Genomic DNA, 21,208 nt, shown 5'->3' on the forward strand with positions numbered 1-21,208 from the left:
TTGACTTTTAGTAGTTGGCAACACCCAGGGCCGTCTTTAATATTGACTGGACACTGGGCAAAAATGTTCTTGCCCCCCCCCCCACCCCATGCAATTTCGCTCTCCACCCCAACATCCCAAAAAACAACTAAATCAAATTTTTTTATTATTTTTTTATTATTAGCCCAGCGGTGGATCATCCACTGCTGGGCTAATCATTTAAAAAAAATGAAATAAATTGCAATATGTGAAACTGGACCTAAGCAGTACTAATAAGTAAATAAATATATAAATTCCTCCACTGTGGATTCATTTAATATTCTTTTGAATGTCATTCTGGTGTGAGGTTTGCTGGTTAAAGAGATTTAGGTCAGCCAACAGGAGCAAAGCAAGGTAAAGAGTGAGGAGGAAGCATGGAGGTGCAGACAAATATAAGTTTACTAACAGCAGAACTACTATGGGAAGCTATAAAATCTGAGACAGAGAGAAAATAAAAACTATAAAAATAAACCTTACATTAATGTGTGAAGTATCAGCATGACACTATACATCAGCCACAGCAGCACATGTCGCTTCTTTGCTAGGAACAAGTTCCCTCTCACCCTGCACTAGACAATGCTGCATGGGAAGGGGCGTGTGTGCACTCACTTATTCTTCCCACTGACACCTTTCTACAAAGCACTGTTCCCCTAACAAACTTCAGTTAGTTGATCTTAGGGCCACAGCAGAAAGAGCAGGGCTAAGGGGACCAGTAGACTGGATGCTGTCTGTCCAAGGCTGCATGGATACAGTGTGAGATGAGTCACACAGCCTCAAGACTGAAGAGAGCAGTGTATGCAGCTGCACAGATGCTCAAATCCTCACGTGTCTGCCGCTCCAGCTACATGCGCCTACAGTCAGCCCTACCCAGAAACAATCCCCACAACCAGAGCAGTTACCTGGTAACAGTGGTAGCCCGAGTAGGACCTTTTATGATGCAGTGGGAATGGCTGGATGCCGAGTTAGGGCTTTGCATTCAGTGCTGCACAGTGCACATCTAAAACAGCACATGGCAATAGCTTGGCATGTCACATGACACAGGCATGGTCTGGCACAGTTTTTTTTAAAAAAAATATATAAGCAGAGTACTTTTGACTGTGACAGTATTAGGACTGAATGTGTGTGTTCCCCATGTCACATCAGCAGTCTGGTATGAACCATAAAAAAAAAATTTTTTTTTTTTTTTAGGACTCTTGGGCCCCTCAACAGAGACTGGGCCCTGGGCAGCTGCCCCTTTTGCCCTGTGTTAAAGAGGTCCTGGCAACACCAATTTGACATCCCAAAGGAGAAAATAATACAACTTAATGGGTATAAAATGTTTGAATGGGTTAACACCTTGTTTCCTGCAGTTGTTTTTCAATAGCTAAACTCCACCCAACAGTTGCCTTATTTAATGGAGCCAATTCAGATTTGCTTCTGGGGATGGCACAATAAGCCATGGTTATTATGGTACTAAAACATGCTTTGTTTTCAGATCTTATTTAATCAGGGCAGGATTGCGAAGCCCGACGTGTGCACTTTCAGTTCTTAGAACTGGAAAACTAACTATTTTCAGATTACAAAAACATACATAATATAATTAAAATATATTTCAATGCTGTTGTACTATATTTATGTTACAATCTGGTGTCACTGTCCTTTTCAACTTTATTGTCAAAAGATGCACCCCCCCCAAAAAAAAAAGTCTAATCCTTCTACGCAATTGTTATGCGGCATGAGCTTGTCTCTTTATACATAAGTAGCCTGTAGTTTAACAGATTCCCTATCCCATTCCTGTAATAATTCTATACAACTTTATGTACAGAATACCGACTTTTTCCATTATTAAAAGTGTATTATTTTTATTCAGTCAATGAAAAATAAAAGATCCAATTTCCACAACTCCTTTAAAAAATCTCTAAAAAAATTATGATTCTTGCTGTAAAAAAACAAAAACATTTTTTGAGCTTTTTAAACTTCATTATATAATAACAAATGTCAAAAATATCTAAATAATTGCCATGACGATTTTAAACTCAGCAAATACTTGATTCTTCTACCATTGTAAAAAAGAAGAAGATAAATATATTAGAAAAAAATAGTCAATAAAAAAGTTTTGGTATAAAGAATGCTCTGACTATCAGCAATCTGTCAATGATAAATGGATTCAAGATTTGAAATATTTGTTAGTGCCTTTTGCTATTTACAGACCTTGCACCACTTTCAAAATTTACATATCTTTATATTTTCTCTGCTGGAATTCTTGCATCCTTTTCTGTGTGTTATCATCTGCTTCACACAATAATCTGCTAACATTTGCTAGTTATCAATTAACACCAATTAAATATGCAGCTCAATACACTGAAGAGGTAAATAACGCTAATTTGTCATTTTGCACATTAGATGAGTTATACAGCAATAATTCTGCAGCCATCAGAATCTCACTCATATGCTCTGGGACACAGAGGAACAATAAAATATGAATGTTGCTCTGACAGCAAAAGGAGTTGATTGTAGAGCTAATATAGATTATGTCTTTCTCTTACCTAATCATTACCTAATCCATACACAGCTTTTACTATAACACACATCTTTACTACAGTACACAAAGCCTTGCTTATAGCCGATTTGTGCAACACAGATCATGCTCAAAATTTCCCAAAAAAAACATCTGATAACAACAATATAAGTCACCAATCTAATAATACCATACAGTAAGAGATGCCCTAAACTTTGTGTTAAACTATTGAAATTATTATTAGCAACAGCAGCAAACAAGTCACTCAATAATATGTTGATAAAAATATCAAAAGCATTTGTTAACATTCTAGTCATAATTTGTTATTTTGGTTTATACTTCCAAATACAAAAATCACAAAGGATATTTGAAGCAAAAACAATATACATTTAATTCATAATCAGTAAGAAAAAATAGGTTTCATTACAAAACTTTTCATTGTCAACTATCTACAATGGATTTTTCAAATTACAAAAACTATTTACATTAGTAGAAAAAAACACATATTTAGTAGAGAAAAATTGCAATAGTTCATAACAATAGTTTAGAGAGGAAGAAATCCCTTACCTGCAGTTACAATTCTGAGTACACAAAAGATGATATATGCTAAAAAATCCATGCTTTCCAAAATATATCCATCCAATTACCACAACAATTCATAGAGTTTGTATGCAATTAACATAATATTTTCACTCAGATTTTATTCTGTTTAGCTGCGACCAGTGTTGCTCTAATGAAGCCTTTTTTTCCGCCTTTCCCATGGATACTGAAATAATGCTGTCTCGCTGCTGTTTAAGCACTGGGAGTTTAAGTTCCTTTTTCCTGTTTCCTTTTTAGATTAGGATGTGAAAGGCAGGGTCTTTAAGGCATTTTGTATCAGCAATTCTAGCAGAGAATGTAAAATGTACAGATTCATAGGAATTCTATTTGGCAGAAAATGTGAGTAAGCTGATGGGTTTTTGGATACATGAGATTAGCTGAGTGGTGTCACCCAAAAAACTAAAGACACAGCGCGTCCTCCTACATCTGTGCTTTATCATCCTACATCATTTGTGGAGGGTGGTAGGTAATCATTCATTACTGGTGATTGGTGTCACTACATTTGTTATATAGGTCAAAATCAGAGACAATACGACACTGATGTAACTGAAGTTGTTCCTTTTTTGTTGAAAGATTGCTTATGAACACTTTTCCTCAAGTTATTTGAACTGGGGAATATGTTTAGAGGGGCCACCAAGCAATTAAAGAGAAGAGACGTGGCAAGAGTCAGAAAGTCCTGTTCCACAAAGATAATGGATACTGTTGAAGAAAAATAACATGAGCCAGCTGTTCCAAATTAAAAGGTTATAATTGTACAATTAAAGGAATAATACTCATATGCTAAATCACTTGAAACTGATGCAGTATAACTGTAAAAAGCTGACAGGAAAATATCACCTGAGCATCTCTATGTAAAAAAGGAAGATATTTTACCTCACAATCTCCTCAGCTCAGCAGAGTAAGTTCTGTGTAAAAAGTTATACTCAGCTGCTCCCAGCTGCAGGTAAAAATAAAAAAAAATGAAGAAATGAACAGCAGCCAATCAGCATCAGCAGTGCTGAGGTCATGAACTCTTACTGTGATCTCATGAGATTTGACTTAACTCTCATGAGATTTCATAGTAAGCTTCCTTTACCTGATTGGTGAAATAATATGAGAGTTCACGAGGCTCATCCCCTAAGCTGTCCTAGGACAGACACACTAAAATGCTGCTTAGAAATCCTTTACAATGGGAGGTGGCTACTGAGGAACTTTTGAGGTAAAATATCTTTCTTTTTTACATAGAGATGTTAAGGTGATATTTTCTAGTCAGCTTTTTACAGCTATGCTGCGTCACTTTCAAGTGTTTAAACATTTGGGTATTATGGCCCTTTAAACAAAATTACAACAAAATGACAACAGGTCATTTTACAGTAATACAGAGTGTGGCGCGCAGCATCAGAAAAGAACAGTGTCTCTTTTATAGCCCATGTCCTGTGCTTCTTAACCAACCAGGAATCTTCACATGTAAGCACCTTGTGGTCTTCTTCTTATCTTGTCCATACAGACTTTGGGTGTTGTTACTATAGCTGAAAATACTTACTTTGCATGTACAGCAGAAAATAGCTGAACTGACAAGAAAAATGCTACTGTTTAAAAATAATGACACTTGCCAGTCCCTTATAACACATAAGAAAAATATATACAGAATTAAAAATATTTTTCTCTAACAATACCAATGCTTAAAGGGACATGAAACCCAAATAATTTTTTTCATGATTTAGAAAGCACATGCAATTTTAAACACCTTTCTAATTTACTTTACTTTACTTATTTAATTGCTTACATTTCTCTTGACATTCTTTGTTGAAAAATCATATCTAGATAGGCTCAGTAGCTGCTGATTGGTGGCCTCGTGTGATTGGTGCATTGCTATTTCTTCAACAAAGGATATCTAAAGAATGATGCAAATTAGATAGTAGAAATAAATTGGAATGTTGTTTAAAATTGTATTCACTATCTGAATCATGAAAGAAAAATGTTGGGTTTAGTGTCCCTTTAAGCTTGATTCAAATTGCTGGGTCACCCCCCATATTCAACACAACTTGAGCCCAGTGACTATTATCTGTTATCACGTATCACTTGTGAGAAACTAACTTTTCAAGCAATGATAAAGATTTGGTGGCTTATCAGTCAAGAACAAACTTTTTGTTAAAAGGCATAAAAATGTTGTAGAAGTGAGTTGAGCTAAAGGCAGATTATGTTGAAAAATGATTATATATACAGGGATTGCAGAATTATTAGGCAAGTTGTATTTTTGAGGATTAATTTTATTATTGAACAACAACCATGTTCTCAATGAACCCAAAAAACTCATTAATATCAAAGCTGAATATTTTTGGAAGTAGTTTTTAGTTTGTTTTTAGTTTTAGCTATTTTAGGGGGATATCTGTGTGTGCAGGTGAATATTACTGTGCATAATTATTAGGCAACTTAACAAAAAACAAATATATACCCATTTCAATTATTTATTTTTACCAGTGAAACCAATATAACATATCAACATTCACAAATATACATTTCTGACATTCAAAAACAAAACAAAAACAAATCAGTGACCATTATAGCCACCTTTCTTTGCAAGGACACTCAAAAGCCTGCCATCCATGGATTCTGTCAGTGTTTTGATCTGTTTACCATCAACATTGCGTGCAGCAGCAACCACAGCCTCCCAGACACTGTTCAGAGAGGTGTACTGTTTTCCCTCCTTGTAAATCTCACATTTGATGATGGACCACAGGTTCTCAATGGGGTTCAGATCAGGTGAACAAGGAGGCCATGTCATTAGATTTTCTTCTTTTATACCCTTTCTTGCCAGCCACGCTGTGGAGTACTTGGACGCGTGTGATGGAACATTGTCCTGCATGAAAATCATGTTTTTCTTGAAGGATGCAGACTTCTTCCTGTACCACTGCTTGAAGAAGGTGTCTTCCAGAAACTGGCAGTAGGACTGGGAGTTGAGCTTGACTCCATCCTCAACCCGAAAAGGCCCCACAAGCTCATCTTTGATGATACCAGCCCAAACCAGTACTCCACCTCCACCTTGCTGGCGTCTGAGTCGGACTGGAGCTCTCTGCCCTTTACCAATCCAGCCACGGGCCCATCCATCTGGCCCATCAAGACTCACTCTCATTTCATCAGTCCATAAAACCTTAGAAAAATCAGTCTTGAGATATTTCTTGGCCCAGTCTTGACGTTTCAGCTTGTGTGTCTTGTTCAGTGGTGGTCCTCTTTCAGCCTTTCTTACCTTGGCCATGTCTCTGAGTATTGCACACCTTGTGCTTTTAGGCACTCCAGTGATGTTGCAGCTCTGAAATATGGCCAAACTGGTGGCAAGTGGCATCTTGGCAGCTGCACGCTTGACTTTTCTCAGTTCATGGGCAGTTATTTTGCGCCTTGGTTTTTCCACACGCTTCTTGCGACCCTGTTGACTATTTTGAATGAAACGCTTGATTGTTCGATGATCACGCTTCAGAAGCTTTGCAATTTTAAGAGTGCTGCATCCCTCTGCAAGATATCTCACTATTTTTGACTTTTCTGAGCCTGTCAAGTCCTTCTTTTGACCCATTTTGCCAAAGGAAAGGAAGTTGCCTAATAATTATGCACACCTGATATAGGGTGTTGATGTCATTAGACCACACCCCTTCTCATTACAGAGATGCACATCACCTAATATGCTTAATTGGTAGTAGGCTTTCGAGCCTATACAGCTTGGAGTAAGACAACATGCATAAAGAGGATGATGTGGTCAAAATACTAATTTGCCTAATAATTCTGCACTCCCTGTACAGTATATATATATATATACAGTATATATATATATATATATATATATATATATATATATATATATATATATATATATAAAACCAAAATTCATTAAAATTATGGGGGGAGATAAAAAACTGAAATTAAAATCCTCCATGTCTCAAAATTAAATCAATGTAAATATTTGCATAGGAAATTAGTACATCTAGGCAAGTATCCCCGCTTGCTTTTCCCCAGAAATTCTTAATATACAATCTTTCCAATGCACAAGAGAATTGTGGGTACGATATGCAAATTAGATATGCAAATTCTCAGTTTTTTTGCTTCAAAAATACTGTTTTGACACAGCGATCCTTTTAAACAGGATTATGACAGCAAACGAAACAGGCTTGTCTAGTGAGTGATTTCTGGTTTGCTGTCATAATCCTGTTTAAAAGGATCGCTGTGTCAAAACAGAATTGAGAATTTGTATATCTAATTTGCATATCTTACCCACAATTCTCTTGTGCATTGGAAACATTGTATATTAAGAATTTCTGGGGAAAAGCAAGCGGGGATACTTGCCTAGATGTACTAATTTCCTATGCAAATATTTACATTGATTTAATTTTGAGACATGGAGGATTTTCATTTCAGTTTTTTATTTCCCCCCATAATTTTAATGAATTTTGGTTTAACCATGAAAATAGCTTTTCCAATGCAGCAACCAGAAATCTATCTCCTACTGATGAGTTCCAAAAAGAATGAAACAGGCTTGTCTAGTGAGTGATTTCTGGTTTGCTGTCATAATCCTGTTTAAAAGGATCGCTGTGTCAAAACAGTATTTTTGAAGCAAAAAAACTGAGAATTTGCATATCTAATTTGCATATCTTACCCACAATTCTCTTGTGCATTGGAAACATTGTATATTAAGAATTTCTGAGGAAAAGCAAGCGGGGATACTTGCCTAGATGTACTAATTTCCTATGCAAATATTTACATTGATATATATATATATATATATATATATATATATATATATTGGAACACAGGAGAGCACTCTCACTTTGAAGCCAAACCGCCAGGGTGCTAGTATATAATAAACAGAAGTAACAAAAACTTGCACTCGCTGGTCTTCTTTCAAAACACACTTTACTGTGAAACAATGGTGACGTTTCAGAGACAAAATATCCCCTTCCTCAGACACAGTGCAATAACATTTCATGCAATATAAAGAGCAAACCAAACAAAGAACCCCTCCCCCCAATTAAGATAAAAAAAACGCCAAAATGCAGTCATGGTAACCACCTTAAAGGGACACTGAACCCAAAATTTTTCTTTCGTGATTCAGATAGAGCATGCAATTTTAAGAAACTTTCTAATTTACTCCTATTATCAATTTTTCTTCATTCTCTTGCTATCTTTATATGAAAAAGAAGGCATCTAAGCTTTTTTTCTTGGTTCAGAACTCTGGACAGCAGTTTTTGATTGGTGGATGGATTTATCCACCAATCAGCAAGGACAACCTATGTTGTTAACCAAAAATGGTCCGGCATCTAAACTTACGTTCTTGCATTTCAAATAAAGATACAAAGAAAATAAAGAACATTTGCTAATAGGAGTAAATTAGAAAGTTGCTTAAAATTTCATGCTCTATCTGAATCACAAAAGATGAATTTGGGTTCATTGTCCCTTTAAACAAAACAGTGTTGTTCATAATGACCTGTCAGTACATTGTGTATACAAACCATTCATGGAAAGAAATTAGTGACTGTAATAATTATTAATTAGTGACAATATAATGATCGATGACAATGTAATAACCTAACAGTAACATTTTAACTATAGTTAATTAATAGGGAGCCATCGCTACAACATGTAAGAACTACGTACTGAAATCATGAAAACATAAAAACAAACACTCTGTGTATCAATACTACATAATGAGTGAGACCCTGTGCAAAGTTATGCCTCTATATATCAAAAATGCCCTAATGATTACTGATCCGGCCCATTGTTACACTCAATCTAATTGGCTACAATGTAATAAGAAAAATGGCTGCTATAGGTGCACTGGTTGTACGACCTGTAGCGCTATGATACCAGGCACGATGTTTGGCCATCCCCACACTAATAGGAGGTTTCAGATTAGACACTTTTTCACATGTACCACAACCCATGTGGTATATCTCCTTAATTGTTGCTGTGGGCGTTTTTATGTTGGGAAAACGACTGACGATGCCAGGATAAGATTTGCAAATCACAGATCAGCTATAAGGACAGCCTTGAAGAGAAAGACAAGTGATCAGCCTGTGGCAAGGCACTTCTTAGAGGCTGGACACACAGTGAATGACCTGCGCTTTGTCTTAATTGACTATATTCCTCCACTGAGACGTGGAGGTTACGCAATAAGATTCTTCTTCAAACTGAAGCAAGATGGATACATCGCTTAAATACGGTGCAACCCAATGGACTGAATACTGTTGTTGATTGGCACTGTTTCCTATAAATGAGTTTTCTACAATGAATCACTCGAGATGTTGGTTACTTTAGTGGGAGTCGCTATCTGTTTTCTCTGTCCATTCAACATTCAACATTCTTTATGTGCACATTGATTATTATTATTGTTATTTTGGTGATATGGGCGAGATTGTGCCTTTTTGTGTTTTCAGGGTGATTTATTCTGCTAGTCATTTGTGCCCCAATATAGGTTCCATGGATGGGGTTTTATATGATGTTACTTGGATAGTCTATTGATTGAACATAGGAAGTATGGGGCTTTACATTAACATACATTGTGTCTGGTTTCCAATGCGGCCATTATCAGCTTGTGTGTGTGTATATATATCTTTAATAGATCCCCATGCAATACCTCTATAGGACCTATTCTATGTTGTAAACCCTTTCAGATGTGTACATAGAGTATATTGGTGTGTGTTTTATCTTAAGATTTAGATTTAATTTTATCTATTGTGTGCCACTAGTTCTGTGTTGTTATGGGATGGATACTTATAACAATTTCTCTCTGATGTACATAGATTATAAAGATTTTTTCTTGTACTTCTTTTGTATAATTCTGTGTTTAAAATATCAGTTTCTTATAAGCGTTGGCCAATGGGGCATTATGTTACAGTACAGGCTTTTTCTATGTGCACTGGTTTGATTGAGATGAACAATGAGGTTGGTTATGCTTAGACTCGCGTTTTGATGTTTACATCCTGGGTTTCCATGGCGATGTAGACGCTGGGACGCGGTGCCTTCTACCCTATGCTCCTCCCCTGCACTTCCGATGTTCAGGCTTTGGCGTTCGTGTGACATGATGTGTGGTATACACACTTAGCGATCAGGGCTGGGCCGTTTTAGCACACTCAGATGATCAGGTAAAGATAGTTATAAGAGTGTCATAAGAGTGTTTTAGTATCTCTAGCGTTTTTTTATATATAGAGGCATAACTTTGCACGGGGTCTCACTCATTATGTAGTATTGATACACAGAGCGTTTGTTTTTATGTTTTCATCATTTCAGTACATAGTTTTTAAATGTTGTAGCGATGGCTCCCTATTAACCCTTTAAGGACACAGCTTTCAGTTTGCTCAATTGTTTCATGACGGAAAAATTCCGTCATATGTCCTTAAGAGGTTAATTAACTATAGTTAAAATGTTACTGTTAGGTTATTACATTGTCATCGATCATTATATTGTCACTAATTAATAATTATTACACAGTAACTAATTTCTTTTTTTTTCTGGTTTGTATACACAATGTACTGACAGGTCATTATGAACAACACTGTTTTGTTTAAGGTGGTTACCATGACTGCATTTTGGCGTTTTTTTTTGTCTTAATTGGGGGGAGGGGTTCTTTGTTTTGTTTGCTCTTTATATTGCATGAAATGTTATTACACTGTGTCTGAGGAAGGGGATATTTTGTCTCCGAAACATCACCATTGTTTCACAGTAAAGTGTGTTTTGAAAGAAGACCAGCGAGTGCAAGTTTTTGTTACTTCTGTTTATTATATACTAGCACCCTGGCAGTTTGGCTTCAAAGTGAGAGTGCTCTCCTGTGTTCCAATATTTCAATTTGTTGATGCACCCACAATTGATCATCTCCTCCCCAGAGACCATCTCTGCACTATAGCACTATAGCACCATAGCACTTTCACGTGCACCACAGCACTTTCACGTGCACCACAGCACTTTTACAATCACTACTGCACAGCTCCTGTGCAGTACACCTTTTATAACCTAACAGTATGGATACAGATGTGGAGGCCACTGAAGTACTGACATTCACTGAGAATGATGCAGCCAGAATTTTGTTTGCCTTAGAGGATGATATGAATAATGAAGGATCCTCCAATTCCATCTTCCTTACCCTCTTGAAACTGAAGAAAAAGGAGGTGGATCTGAAACTTCATGGACTATATCTCTCTGATTATTATAGAAGGATGTTAATACCACATGGGTTTCGGATTAAAAACTTGCCTATAATAGGACGTACAAACCCGGATTTCTGTAAGCGCTGGTGCGCCATCCTGAACAAATGTTCATTGGACTTGATTTTACTTGTTACAGAGGAAGTAAGGACCCTTTTGGATAAAGTGAAACAGGAGATATTGAATTGTGAGATGAAAAAGATTAATGTCCTGAGGGAGGACACCACAGAGCCATGGTTGGATAAACTTACTACTCAAGTAAAGGAATACAAGGAAAATCTTATACAATTCAAGAACAGAAAATTACAAATGGTCACTAAAGATCATAGAGAGAAAAGAGTGTACCGGTGGCTTATTTGGGGTGATAATAGGAGATCATTTGCACAAAGAAGGAGACAACAGCGATATTACACTAAACAATCCCTACAAACTGTTGACAGTAGCTCAGGCTCTGATACCGATCTGCCTCATACCAGCAGTTATACAACAGGTGCATCGGGTACCCCACAACAGTTTTTTCAGGGGGTTACCACAAGAGCTGGCCAAAGAAGGCGAGGAGGAGGCCCCATGTACGGAGGGGTGGGTGGAAAAAACCTCCACTCCTCCCAAGGTAACAAACAGTACTGGGCCTGGGACCGATCTAGTGGTGAACATCAGTCATCGGTCTCTGACATCCGCTGAAGTGTCCCTTTTAAATAAGGGTTTAAACTTTGTTCCAACACATAGGGCGGATGAGTTTGATGTGTTTATTGACTGTCAAAAATTTCAAAGTTTCAACGTTTTTAAAGACACAACTACAGAAGCTCAGACTAATGATCCTCTATTTAAAACTAAAAGCTCCTTTGATCCACATAGTCAGAATTCCAGTATCAAAACATACATGCGACTTGTGTCCCAAGATATCACACAGATGGAACAAGTGAAATATCGCAATAATTTATCTGAGGAGGAGAAACAAGCTTTAGCTTCTCTTTCGTCTGATCCAGAAATTGTGATCAGGATGGCGGACAGGGGAGGAGTGGTTGTGATCCTTGATTATTCCTATTATCAGGGCGAGATTTTACAACAATTGAGTGACCGGACTATCTACCTACCATTGAAAAATGATCCTACATCTGAATTCAAAGAGATAGTTGAAGAGGTAGTAATACAGGGCTATACAGCTGGTTGGATTGATGACAACATCAAGAAATACCTGCTAGTGAAGTTTCCCTCATGTCCCATACTTTATACACTACCAAAAATTCATAAAAATATGGTGACACCACCGGGGAGACCAATAGTCTCCGCAAGAAACTCTATTACCTCCAGACTGGCAGTCTTTGTGGACCACTTCCTGCAACGACTGGTAAAGAACATCCAGTCTTACCTTTGTGATTCATCTCAACTAATTCTAGAATTGATGGAACTAGAAGTGGACGACTCTTGGATCCTAGCTACGGCTGATATCAACAGCCTGTATACGATTATTCCTCATGAGAGTGGCAAACTTTGCATTTTGGAGGCACTGGATCGCTATCCTTATGTTGGTCCCCCTAGGAACTTCCTTATACAGCTATTGGATTTAAGTTTGCACCTCAATTACTTTCGGTTTGAAAATTCATTCTACCAACAAGTAGCAGGAGCTGCTATGGGCTCAAATGTGGCCCCATCCCTGGCCAATTTGTTTATGGATAAGTATGAAACAACAGTCATGGCGATCTTTGAGAAACCTGAAGTAAAGTTTTACTGTCGATATATAGACAACCTTTTTATAATTTGGAATGGCACTGCCGAGACCTTAGAGTTGGTTTGACCAGCTTAACAAACTGGAGAATCCAGTGAAATTTAAACTCAATATTCAGGAAACATCAATTGACTTTCTGGATTTGAGAATTTTTAAAAAAGGCCAGAAACAGCTGGGAACATCTCTGTTTTGCAAACCGACGGACCGAAATTCACTGCTGCATGCAAGTAGTAGCCATCCTACCGCTCTGTTAAAGGCAATACCGAAAGCTCAATTACTGAGAGTAGCAAGAAACAACAGTGAACCAGAGCTTAATTCGACACAACTAGCAGAAATGGCGGAGAAATTCAAACAGCGGGGTTACAACTCACGACTGATCGATCAGAACATGCGAGTGGTTGCTGATTCGGAACCTGAGACCAGTGTGGTAAATAGAGGGGACACGAAAAGATTGACCTTTATGACAACATACAGTCCCACTATTAGTAAGATAGGCGTATGCCTTAATCAGCACTGGCACATTATAAAGAGTGACCATACCCTTCCATTTGATAAGTGGGACCACCCTAGAGTGGGATATAAAAGAAATAAAAATCTCAAAGATGCCCTAATGATTACTGATCCGGCCCATTGTTACACTCAATCTAATTGGCTACAAAGTAATAACAAAAATGGCTGCTATAGGTGCACTGGTTGTACGACCTGTAGCGATATGATACCAGGCACGACGTTTGGCCATCCCCACACTAATAGTAGGTTTCAGATTAGACACTTTATCACATGTACCACAACCCATGTGGTATATCTCCTCAATTGTTGCTGTGGGCGTTTTTATGTCGGTGAAAACGACTGACGATGCCAGGATAAGATTTGCAAATCACAGATCAGCTATAAGGACAGCCTTGAAGAGAAAGACAAGTGATCAGCCTCTGGCAAGGCACTTCTTAGAGGCTGGACACACAGTGAATGACCTGCGCTTTGTCTTAATTGACCATATCCCTCCACTGAGACGTGGAGGTGACCGCAAAAAGATTCTTCTTCAAACTGAAGCAAGATGGATACATCGCTTAAATACCGTGCAACCCAATGGACTGAATACTGTTGTTGATTGGCACTGTTTCCTATAAATGAGTTTTCTACAATGAATCACTCGAGATGTTGGTTACTTTAGTGAGAGTCGCTATCTGTTTTCTCTGTAAACATGAGAGTCATGGTCCATTCAACATTCTTTATGTGCACATTGATTATTATTGTTATTTTGGTGATATGGGCGAGATTGTGCCTTTTTGTGTTTTCAGGGTGATTTATTCTGCTAGTCATTTGTGCCCCAATATAGGTTCCATGGATGGGGTTTTATATGATGTTACTTGGATAGTTTATTGATTGAACATAGGAAGTACGGGGCTTTACATTAACATACATTGTGTCTTTAGAATGCGTGTCTATCTGTATTTTCATTTGGTTTCCAATGTGGCCATTATCAGCTTGTGTGTATGTGTATATATATCTTTAATAGATCCCCTTGCAATACCTTTATAGGACCTATTCTTTGTTGTAAACCCTTTCAGATGTGTACATAGAGTATACTGGTGTGTGTTTTATCTTAAGATTTAGATTTAATTTTATCTATTGTGTGCCACTAGTTCTGTGTTGTTATGGGATGGATACTTATAACAATTTCTCTCTGATGTACATAGATTATGAAGATTTTTTCTTGTACTTCTTTTGTATAATTCTGTGTTTAAAAGATCAGTTTCTTATAAGCGTTGGCCAATGGGGCATTATGTCACAGTACAGGCTTTTTCTATGTGCACTGGTTTGATTGCGATGAACAGTGAGGTTGGTTATGCTTAGACTCGCGTTTTGATGTTTACATCCTGGGTTTCTATGGCAATGTAGACGCTGGGACTCGGTGCCTTCTACCCTATGCTCCTCCCCTGCACTTCCGATGTTCAGGCTTTGGCGTTCGTGTGACATGATGTGTGGTATACACACTTAGCGATCAGGGCTGGGCCGTTTTAGCACACTCAGATGATCAGGTAAAGATAGTTATAAGAGTGTCATAAGATTGTTTTAGTATCTCTAGCAATTTTTATATATACAGGCATAACTTTGCACGGGGTCTCACTCATTATGTAGTATTGATACACAGAGCGTTTGTTTTTATGTTTTCATGATTTCAGTTTTTAAATGTTGTAGCAATGGCTCCCTATTAATTAACTACAGTTAAAATGTTACTGTTAGGTTATTACATTGTCATTGATCATTATATTGTCACTAATTAATAATTATTACACAGTCACTAATTTCTTTCCATGAATGGTTTGTATACACAATGTACTGACAGGTCATTATGAACAACACTGTTTTGTTTAAGGTGGTTACCATGACTGCATTTTGGCATTTTTTTGGTCTTAATTGGGGGGAGGGGTTCTTTGTTTGGTTTGCTCTTTATATTGCATGAAATGTTATTACACTGTGTCTGAGGAAGGGGATATTTTGTCTTCGAAACGTCACCATTGTTTCACAGTAAAGTGTGTTTTGACCAGCGAGTGGAAGTTTTTGTTACTTTTATATATATATATATATATATATATATATATATATATATATATATAAATTCTGAATATTGTTTTTTAGGAGAAAAATATTGTGACATAGCAGAGCTATATGAGAATACTACAGGGAGTGCAGAATTATTAGGCAAGTTGTATTTTTGAGGATTAATTTTATTATTGAACAACAACCATGTTCTCAATGAACCCAAAAAACTCATTAATATCAAAGCTGAATATTTTTGGAAGTAGTTTTTAGTTTGTTTTTAGTTTTAGCTATTTTAGGGGGATATCTGTGTGTGCAGGTGACTATTACTGTGCATAATTATTAGGCAACTTAACAAAAAACAAATATATACCCATTTCAATTATTTATTTTTACCAGTGAAACCAATATAACATCTCAACATTCACAAATATACATTTCTGACATTCAAAAACAAAACAAAAACAAATCAGTGACCAATATAGCCACCTTTCTTTGCAAGGACACTCAAAAGCCTGCCATCCATGGATTCTGTCAGTGTTTTGATCTGTTCACCATCAACATTGTGTGCAGCAGCAACCACAGCCTCCCAGACACTGTTCAGAGAGGTGTACTGTTTTCCCTCCTTGTAAATCTCACATTTGATGATGGACCACAGGTTCTCAATGGGGTTCAGATCAGGTGAACAAGGAGGCCATGTCATTAGATTTTCTTCTTTTATACCCATTCTTGCCAGCCACGCTGTGGAGTACTTGGACGCGTGTGATGGAGCATTGTCCTGCATGAAAATCATGTTTTTCTTGAAGGATGCAGACTTCTTCCTGTACCACTGCTTGAAGAAGGTGTCTTCCAGAAACTGGCAGTAGGACTGGGAGTTGAGCTTGACTCCATCCTCAACCCGAAAAGGCCCCACAAGCTCATCTTTGATGATACCAGCCCAAACCAATACTCCACCTCCACCTTGCTGGCGTCTGAGTCGGACTGGAGCTCTCTGCCCTTTACCAATCCAGCCACGGGCCCATCCATCTGGCCCATCAAGACTCACTCTTATTTCATCAGTCTATAAAACCTTAGAAAAATCAGTCTTGAGATATTTCTTGGCCCAGTCTTGATGTGTCAGCTTGTGTGTCTTGTTCAGTGGTGGTCGTCTTTCAGCCTTTCTTACCTTGGCCATGTCTCTGAGTATTGCACACCTTGTGCTTTTGGGCACTCCATTGATGTTGCAGCTCTGAAATGTGGCCAAACTGGTGGCAAGTGGCATCTTGGCAGCTGCACGCTTGACTTTTCTCAGTTCATGGGCAGTTATTTTGCGCCTTGGTTTTTCCACACGCTTCTTGCGACCCTGTTGACTATTTTGAATGAAACGCTTGATTGTTCGATGATCGCGCTTCAGAAGCTTTGCAATTTTAAGAGTGCTGCATCCCTCTGCAAGATATCTCGCTATTTTTTACTTTTCTGAGCCTGTCAAGTCCTTCTTTTGACCCATTTTGCCAAAGGAAAGGAAGTTGCCTAATAATTATGCACACCTGATATAGGGTGTTGATGTCATTAGACCACACCCCTTCTCATTACAGAGATGCACATCACCTAATATGCTTAATTGGTAATAGGCTTTCGAGCATATACAGCTTGGAGTAAGAAAACATGCATAAAGAGGATGATGTGGTCAAAATACTCATTTGCCTAATAATTCTGCACTCCCTGTATGTATAAAGTAGGGGAAAGCAGCACTCAGTTTTTTAGCTCCTAGTTTATCTAATTTGTAGATTAAAGGCTGAAACAATGTATCCAAACTAAGAAACATCTATCACAAACCGGTCACCTTAAAATACCATGACTTTTATTTCCACAAAATCAAGCAAAAACAAGTGAAGCATGCTGGTTTAAATGCTAGAAATACCACTGCAGTGGATTGTCTGTTTGATTAAATAACCACAAAAATATGTGTATAATATTGTTGCAAACAGGCAATAAATATCAGAGCTACTTAAACATCTTTATAGGAACTATAACAGCAATAAAATACCAAAATGATACAGTGTGTTTATGTGCACACAGATGGAAAATTTTTATAAACCATAGTCCTTTTATATGAGAGACTGTGTTGTAATCCTGATTAGTAACTTTTACGTCTCAAAGTCACTGCTGAAAGTGGTATTATATATCACACATTATATCTGACATAAACCGAGGTGAGAGCATCCTCAAAATGTCAGTAATCCAAATTTTGCAGATCAAAGATGTTGAAGCTCATGTTTCCAAATGTGGCAGTTCAACATAAACAAAAGCATACGACCTTATACGCTTTTAGGCAGCGCGATCCGGTTTCACAAGGCTGCTACAACAGGCATTCAGGTAAGTGGACCGGGACTCCTCCTCTGCCGTCCTGTCAAAACCCAGGTTGCTTCGTCTGTTTCTTCGTTCAAGAGAACGCGGATCAGACATGAAACTCCATATTTGGGTACATCCGACACAGATTACCTCCGCCTTACACCTTCCGGACCTAGTAGTATGCACCATACAAACTTTCAGGTGCTGTTACTTTGCTGCCTTTGCCCAAAGTGATTCAGTCGACACGCGTTTCGCCCCACAATGCTGTGCTGTCGGGCCTCGTCAGGACTGGCAATCAAGGATTATAACTTGCTTCATTTATTTGTTGCTCACCTTATGGGAGTGGTGAGGTGTGTCTGCTTAACCCAATCATATGCAAAGAATTGGTTTCACATATCTATCTGTTTTCGTACTATATAGGATTCAACTTTCCCTTAGTGAAATAAATAAACAGTACAAACTAATTGTAGAGATAGCGTGAACATTTAGTTATAAGCAGAAAAAAACACAAATAAAAACAAACACAAGTATTATTTGTGGAAAAAACGAATCACTGCAAAGTAAAGAGACCGATATTGTGCAGAGCCTCTACAGATCAAAAAATGACACATGAGAAAACTCAAGTTAACTCTTCATGTATCATCAGATAGGCTTAGAGTAAATATATGATTTACTTTCTCAGTGGTGTTAAACTATTTGTAACCTTATAACACAAATATACCTAAACTTCTATATGGATTGTGTTATATTTAGGCGGTTGAGAGCTATTTAATAGATTGAAATGTTCTTAAGGGATTAGTATGGTTAGCATATTGTAGAAGAAATGTTTGTGGGTAAAATAAATATATTTACCCTAAAAAGGACCCATACTCAATTCTTTCATCTAAGCCAAATGGGGACACAGTTTTAAGCACATATGTCCATCTTGCTTCTTTCTTTAAAAGACAAGCATTATTATCACCTCCTCTCCCATTCATTATCCCATGATCAATTGCTACAAATTGTAAGGATGAAGTGTTACTATTGTGAGCATCCCTAAAATGACGTGCAACACTAGTATCCCTCTCATAGAGGATATCATCTTGGTGCTCCTGAATCCTGTCCTTGAACATTCGTTTGGTTTTCCCTACATAGAACAGGGGACAGGAGCACCGCAGAAGATATACCACTCCAACAGTGTTGCAATTAGAAAAACATCTAATGTCAAAACATTTCCCAGTATTAGCTGAGAACGATTTACTTTTTAACATATAGGGACAATAGACACAATGTCCGCAAGGAAAATTTCCCTTTACTTGTTGGTGTCTATTTAACCAACATTTTTCTGGTTCAGACCTAACAAATCTACTTTTGACTAACTTATCCTTTAAGTTAGGAGACTTTTTTGCAGTCAATAAGGGATAGTTTCCTACTTTTTCAACAATTTTCTCATCAACGGATAAAAAATGCCAATTTTGTGATAAGATGTTTTTTATATTTTGCCACTGGCAATTATAAGTAGTTATAAATCTTATAAAGTTTTCAGGTTTGGTATTATTCTTTGAGTACAATAGATCATTTCGATTCAATTTCCTTACTTTGTTTAGGGTAGATTTTAACAAATTATGTGAATAACCTCTTTCTAGGAAATTTTTACACATTAAATCTGCATGATATTCGAATTTGATTTTGGAGGAACAATTCCTCTTTAATCTTAATAGTTGACCATAGGGGATTCCTTTCTTTAGGGACTCTGGGTGACTACTAGATGCTTCTAATAGACTTTTGGTTGCCGTATCTTTGCGATGATTTTCAGTGGAGATACAGTTTCCTTCTTTTTTATGCAAATATCGAGAAAAGGGAGCTCTTTGTCGCTAAATGCATATGTAAGCAGAATATTACGATTGTTAATGTTTAATGATTTGACAAATTCATGTAGGCAGGCCAGGGGGCCATCCCAAAACATTAGGACATCATCCACATATCTAATCCAGAGGGATACATGGGAGCCGAACACTTCCCCAAACTGTTCGAAAATGTCCAACTCCCATGCTCCCAAATGGAGACATGCATACGTGGGTGCACACACTGCTCCCATTGCAGTCCCCCTGAACTGCCTATAAATTGAACCGTCAAATTCAAAAACATTATTTTCAAGAATGAACCTTAATAGGTTTATTACAAAAGTGGTATGTTTATCACTACCAGAGCCTCTGGATTTCAAAAAATTTTCGCAGGCATTTATTCCTGCCTCATGCGGTATTGACGAATATAGACTCTCAACATCAAGAGATACAAGGATTGTTTGGGAAGAGACTGTTACATCATCTAAATTACGCAAAAGGTCTGGAGTGTCCTTTACGTAAGATGGGAGAGAGAGAAGAAATGGTCTTAAAAAGGAGTCAACATACTGTCCGATGTGTTCACTGATGCCCCCTATACCCAAAACAATAGGTCTCCCAGGTGGATGGGATTTGTTTTTATGAATCTTCGGGATGATGTAAAAGGTGGGCATCACTGGACACATCGGATTCATAAACTTAAATTCATTCAAAGAAATCAACCCCTCCATTTTTGCTTCATGCAAAATATGGTAGAGGTTGGATTTCATTTGTATCAAAGGATTTCTTTGAAGCCTTTCATACTGGGACCTGTCCAGAAGTAACCTTTTTGCCTTATTGAGATAACAGGTTTCATCTAATAGCACGTCATTTTAGGGATGCTCACAATAGTAACACTTCATCCTTAAAGGGACTTAGAACAACCGCAATCCATCTGTTAGATAATGTCACTATGTATTTTGCTCACCCCTGCAACTGTATCGAGTCTTGTACACATCCCGAGTTATGCTCAATGAAAAGTTATAATATGACCGTTAGAAATGGCCGCTCCGATCCGCCCACCCAATACGTCACCCATTCTCTTATTTTCAATAGTCCAATAGAAAATTGCTCACCGATCAAAACCCTGTAGCGCGCATTCATTGTTATGCGCATGCGCAATGTCAGTGGGAACCAAGTATCCGGAACCAAAGTTTAGCTTTATTTTTTTACCGCTCTGGGGCCCGATCCGATATGCAGCATCGCCCGCAAATGCCGGCGACGCTGAATTTTGCGCTGGTTTGGTATCCTATATACGGCGTAACATAGAAGTTACGCTCGTATATTTCTGCCGTCGCCCGTAGTTTTTTGGGCCATAGGCAGGTATACCAAACCAGCGCAGTTTGGTATCCAATATACAGCGTAAGGACTTACGTGGTGAAAATGGAGAAATCTTACTCCATTTTCACCTCGCCACAAAAAGCAGCCGTAGTAAGCCTTACGCTGAGTATTGGAGCCCCGTAACTCCCTAAAC

The 21,208-nt window shown here is 37.8% G+C and overlaps 1 protein-coding gene across 1 annotated transcript in view; it reads right to left on the reverse strand.

Moving 5' to 3' along the window:
* The window catches only part of TEK (TEK receptor tyrosine kinase), a 237,637-nt gene extending 234,377 nt beyond the window's left edge, over nucleotides 1-3,260 (reverse strand). The window contains exon 1 of the mRNA XM_053702592.1: nucleotides 3,083-3,260. Coding sequence (XP_053558567.1) covers nucleotides 3,083-3,134 — 52 coding nt within the window. The 5' untranslated portion in view covers nucleotides 3,135-3,260. The remainder of the gene's footprint in view (nucleotides 1-3,082) is intronic.
* Nucleotides 3,261-21,208: the final 17,948 nt, after the last annotated feature.

The sequence above is a fragment of the Bombina bombina genome, chromosome 2, assembly GCF_027579735.1.
Source record: "Bombina bombina isolate aBomBom1 chromosome 2, aBomBom1.pri, whole genome shotgun sequence".
NCBI classification, from domain to species: Eukaryota; Metazoa; Chordata; class Amphibia; order Anura; family Bombinatoridae; genus Bombina; species Bombina bombina.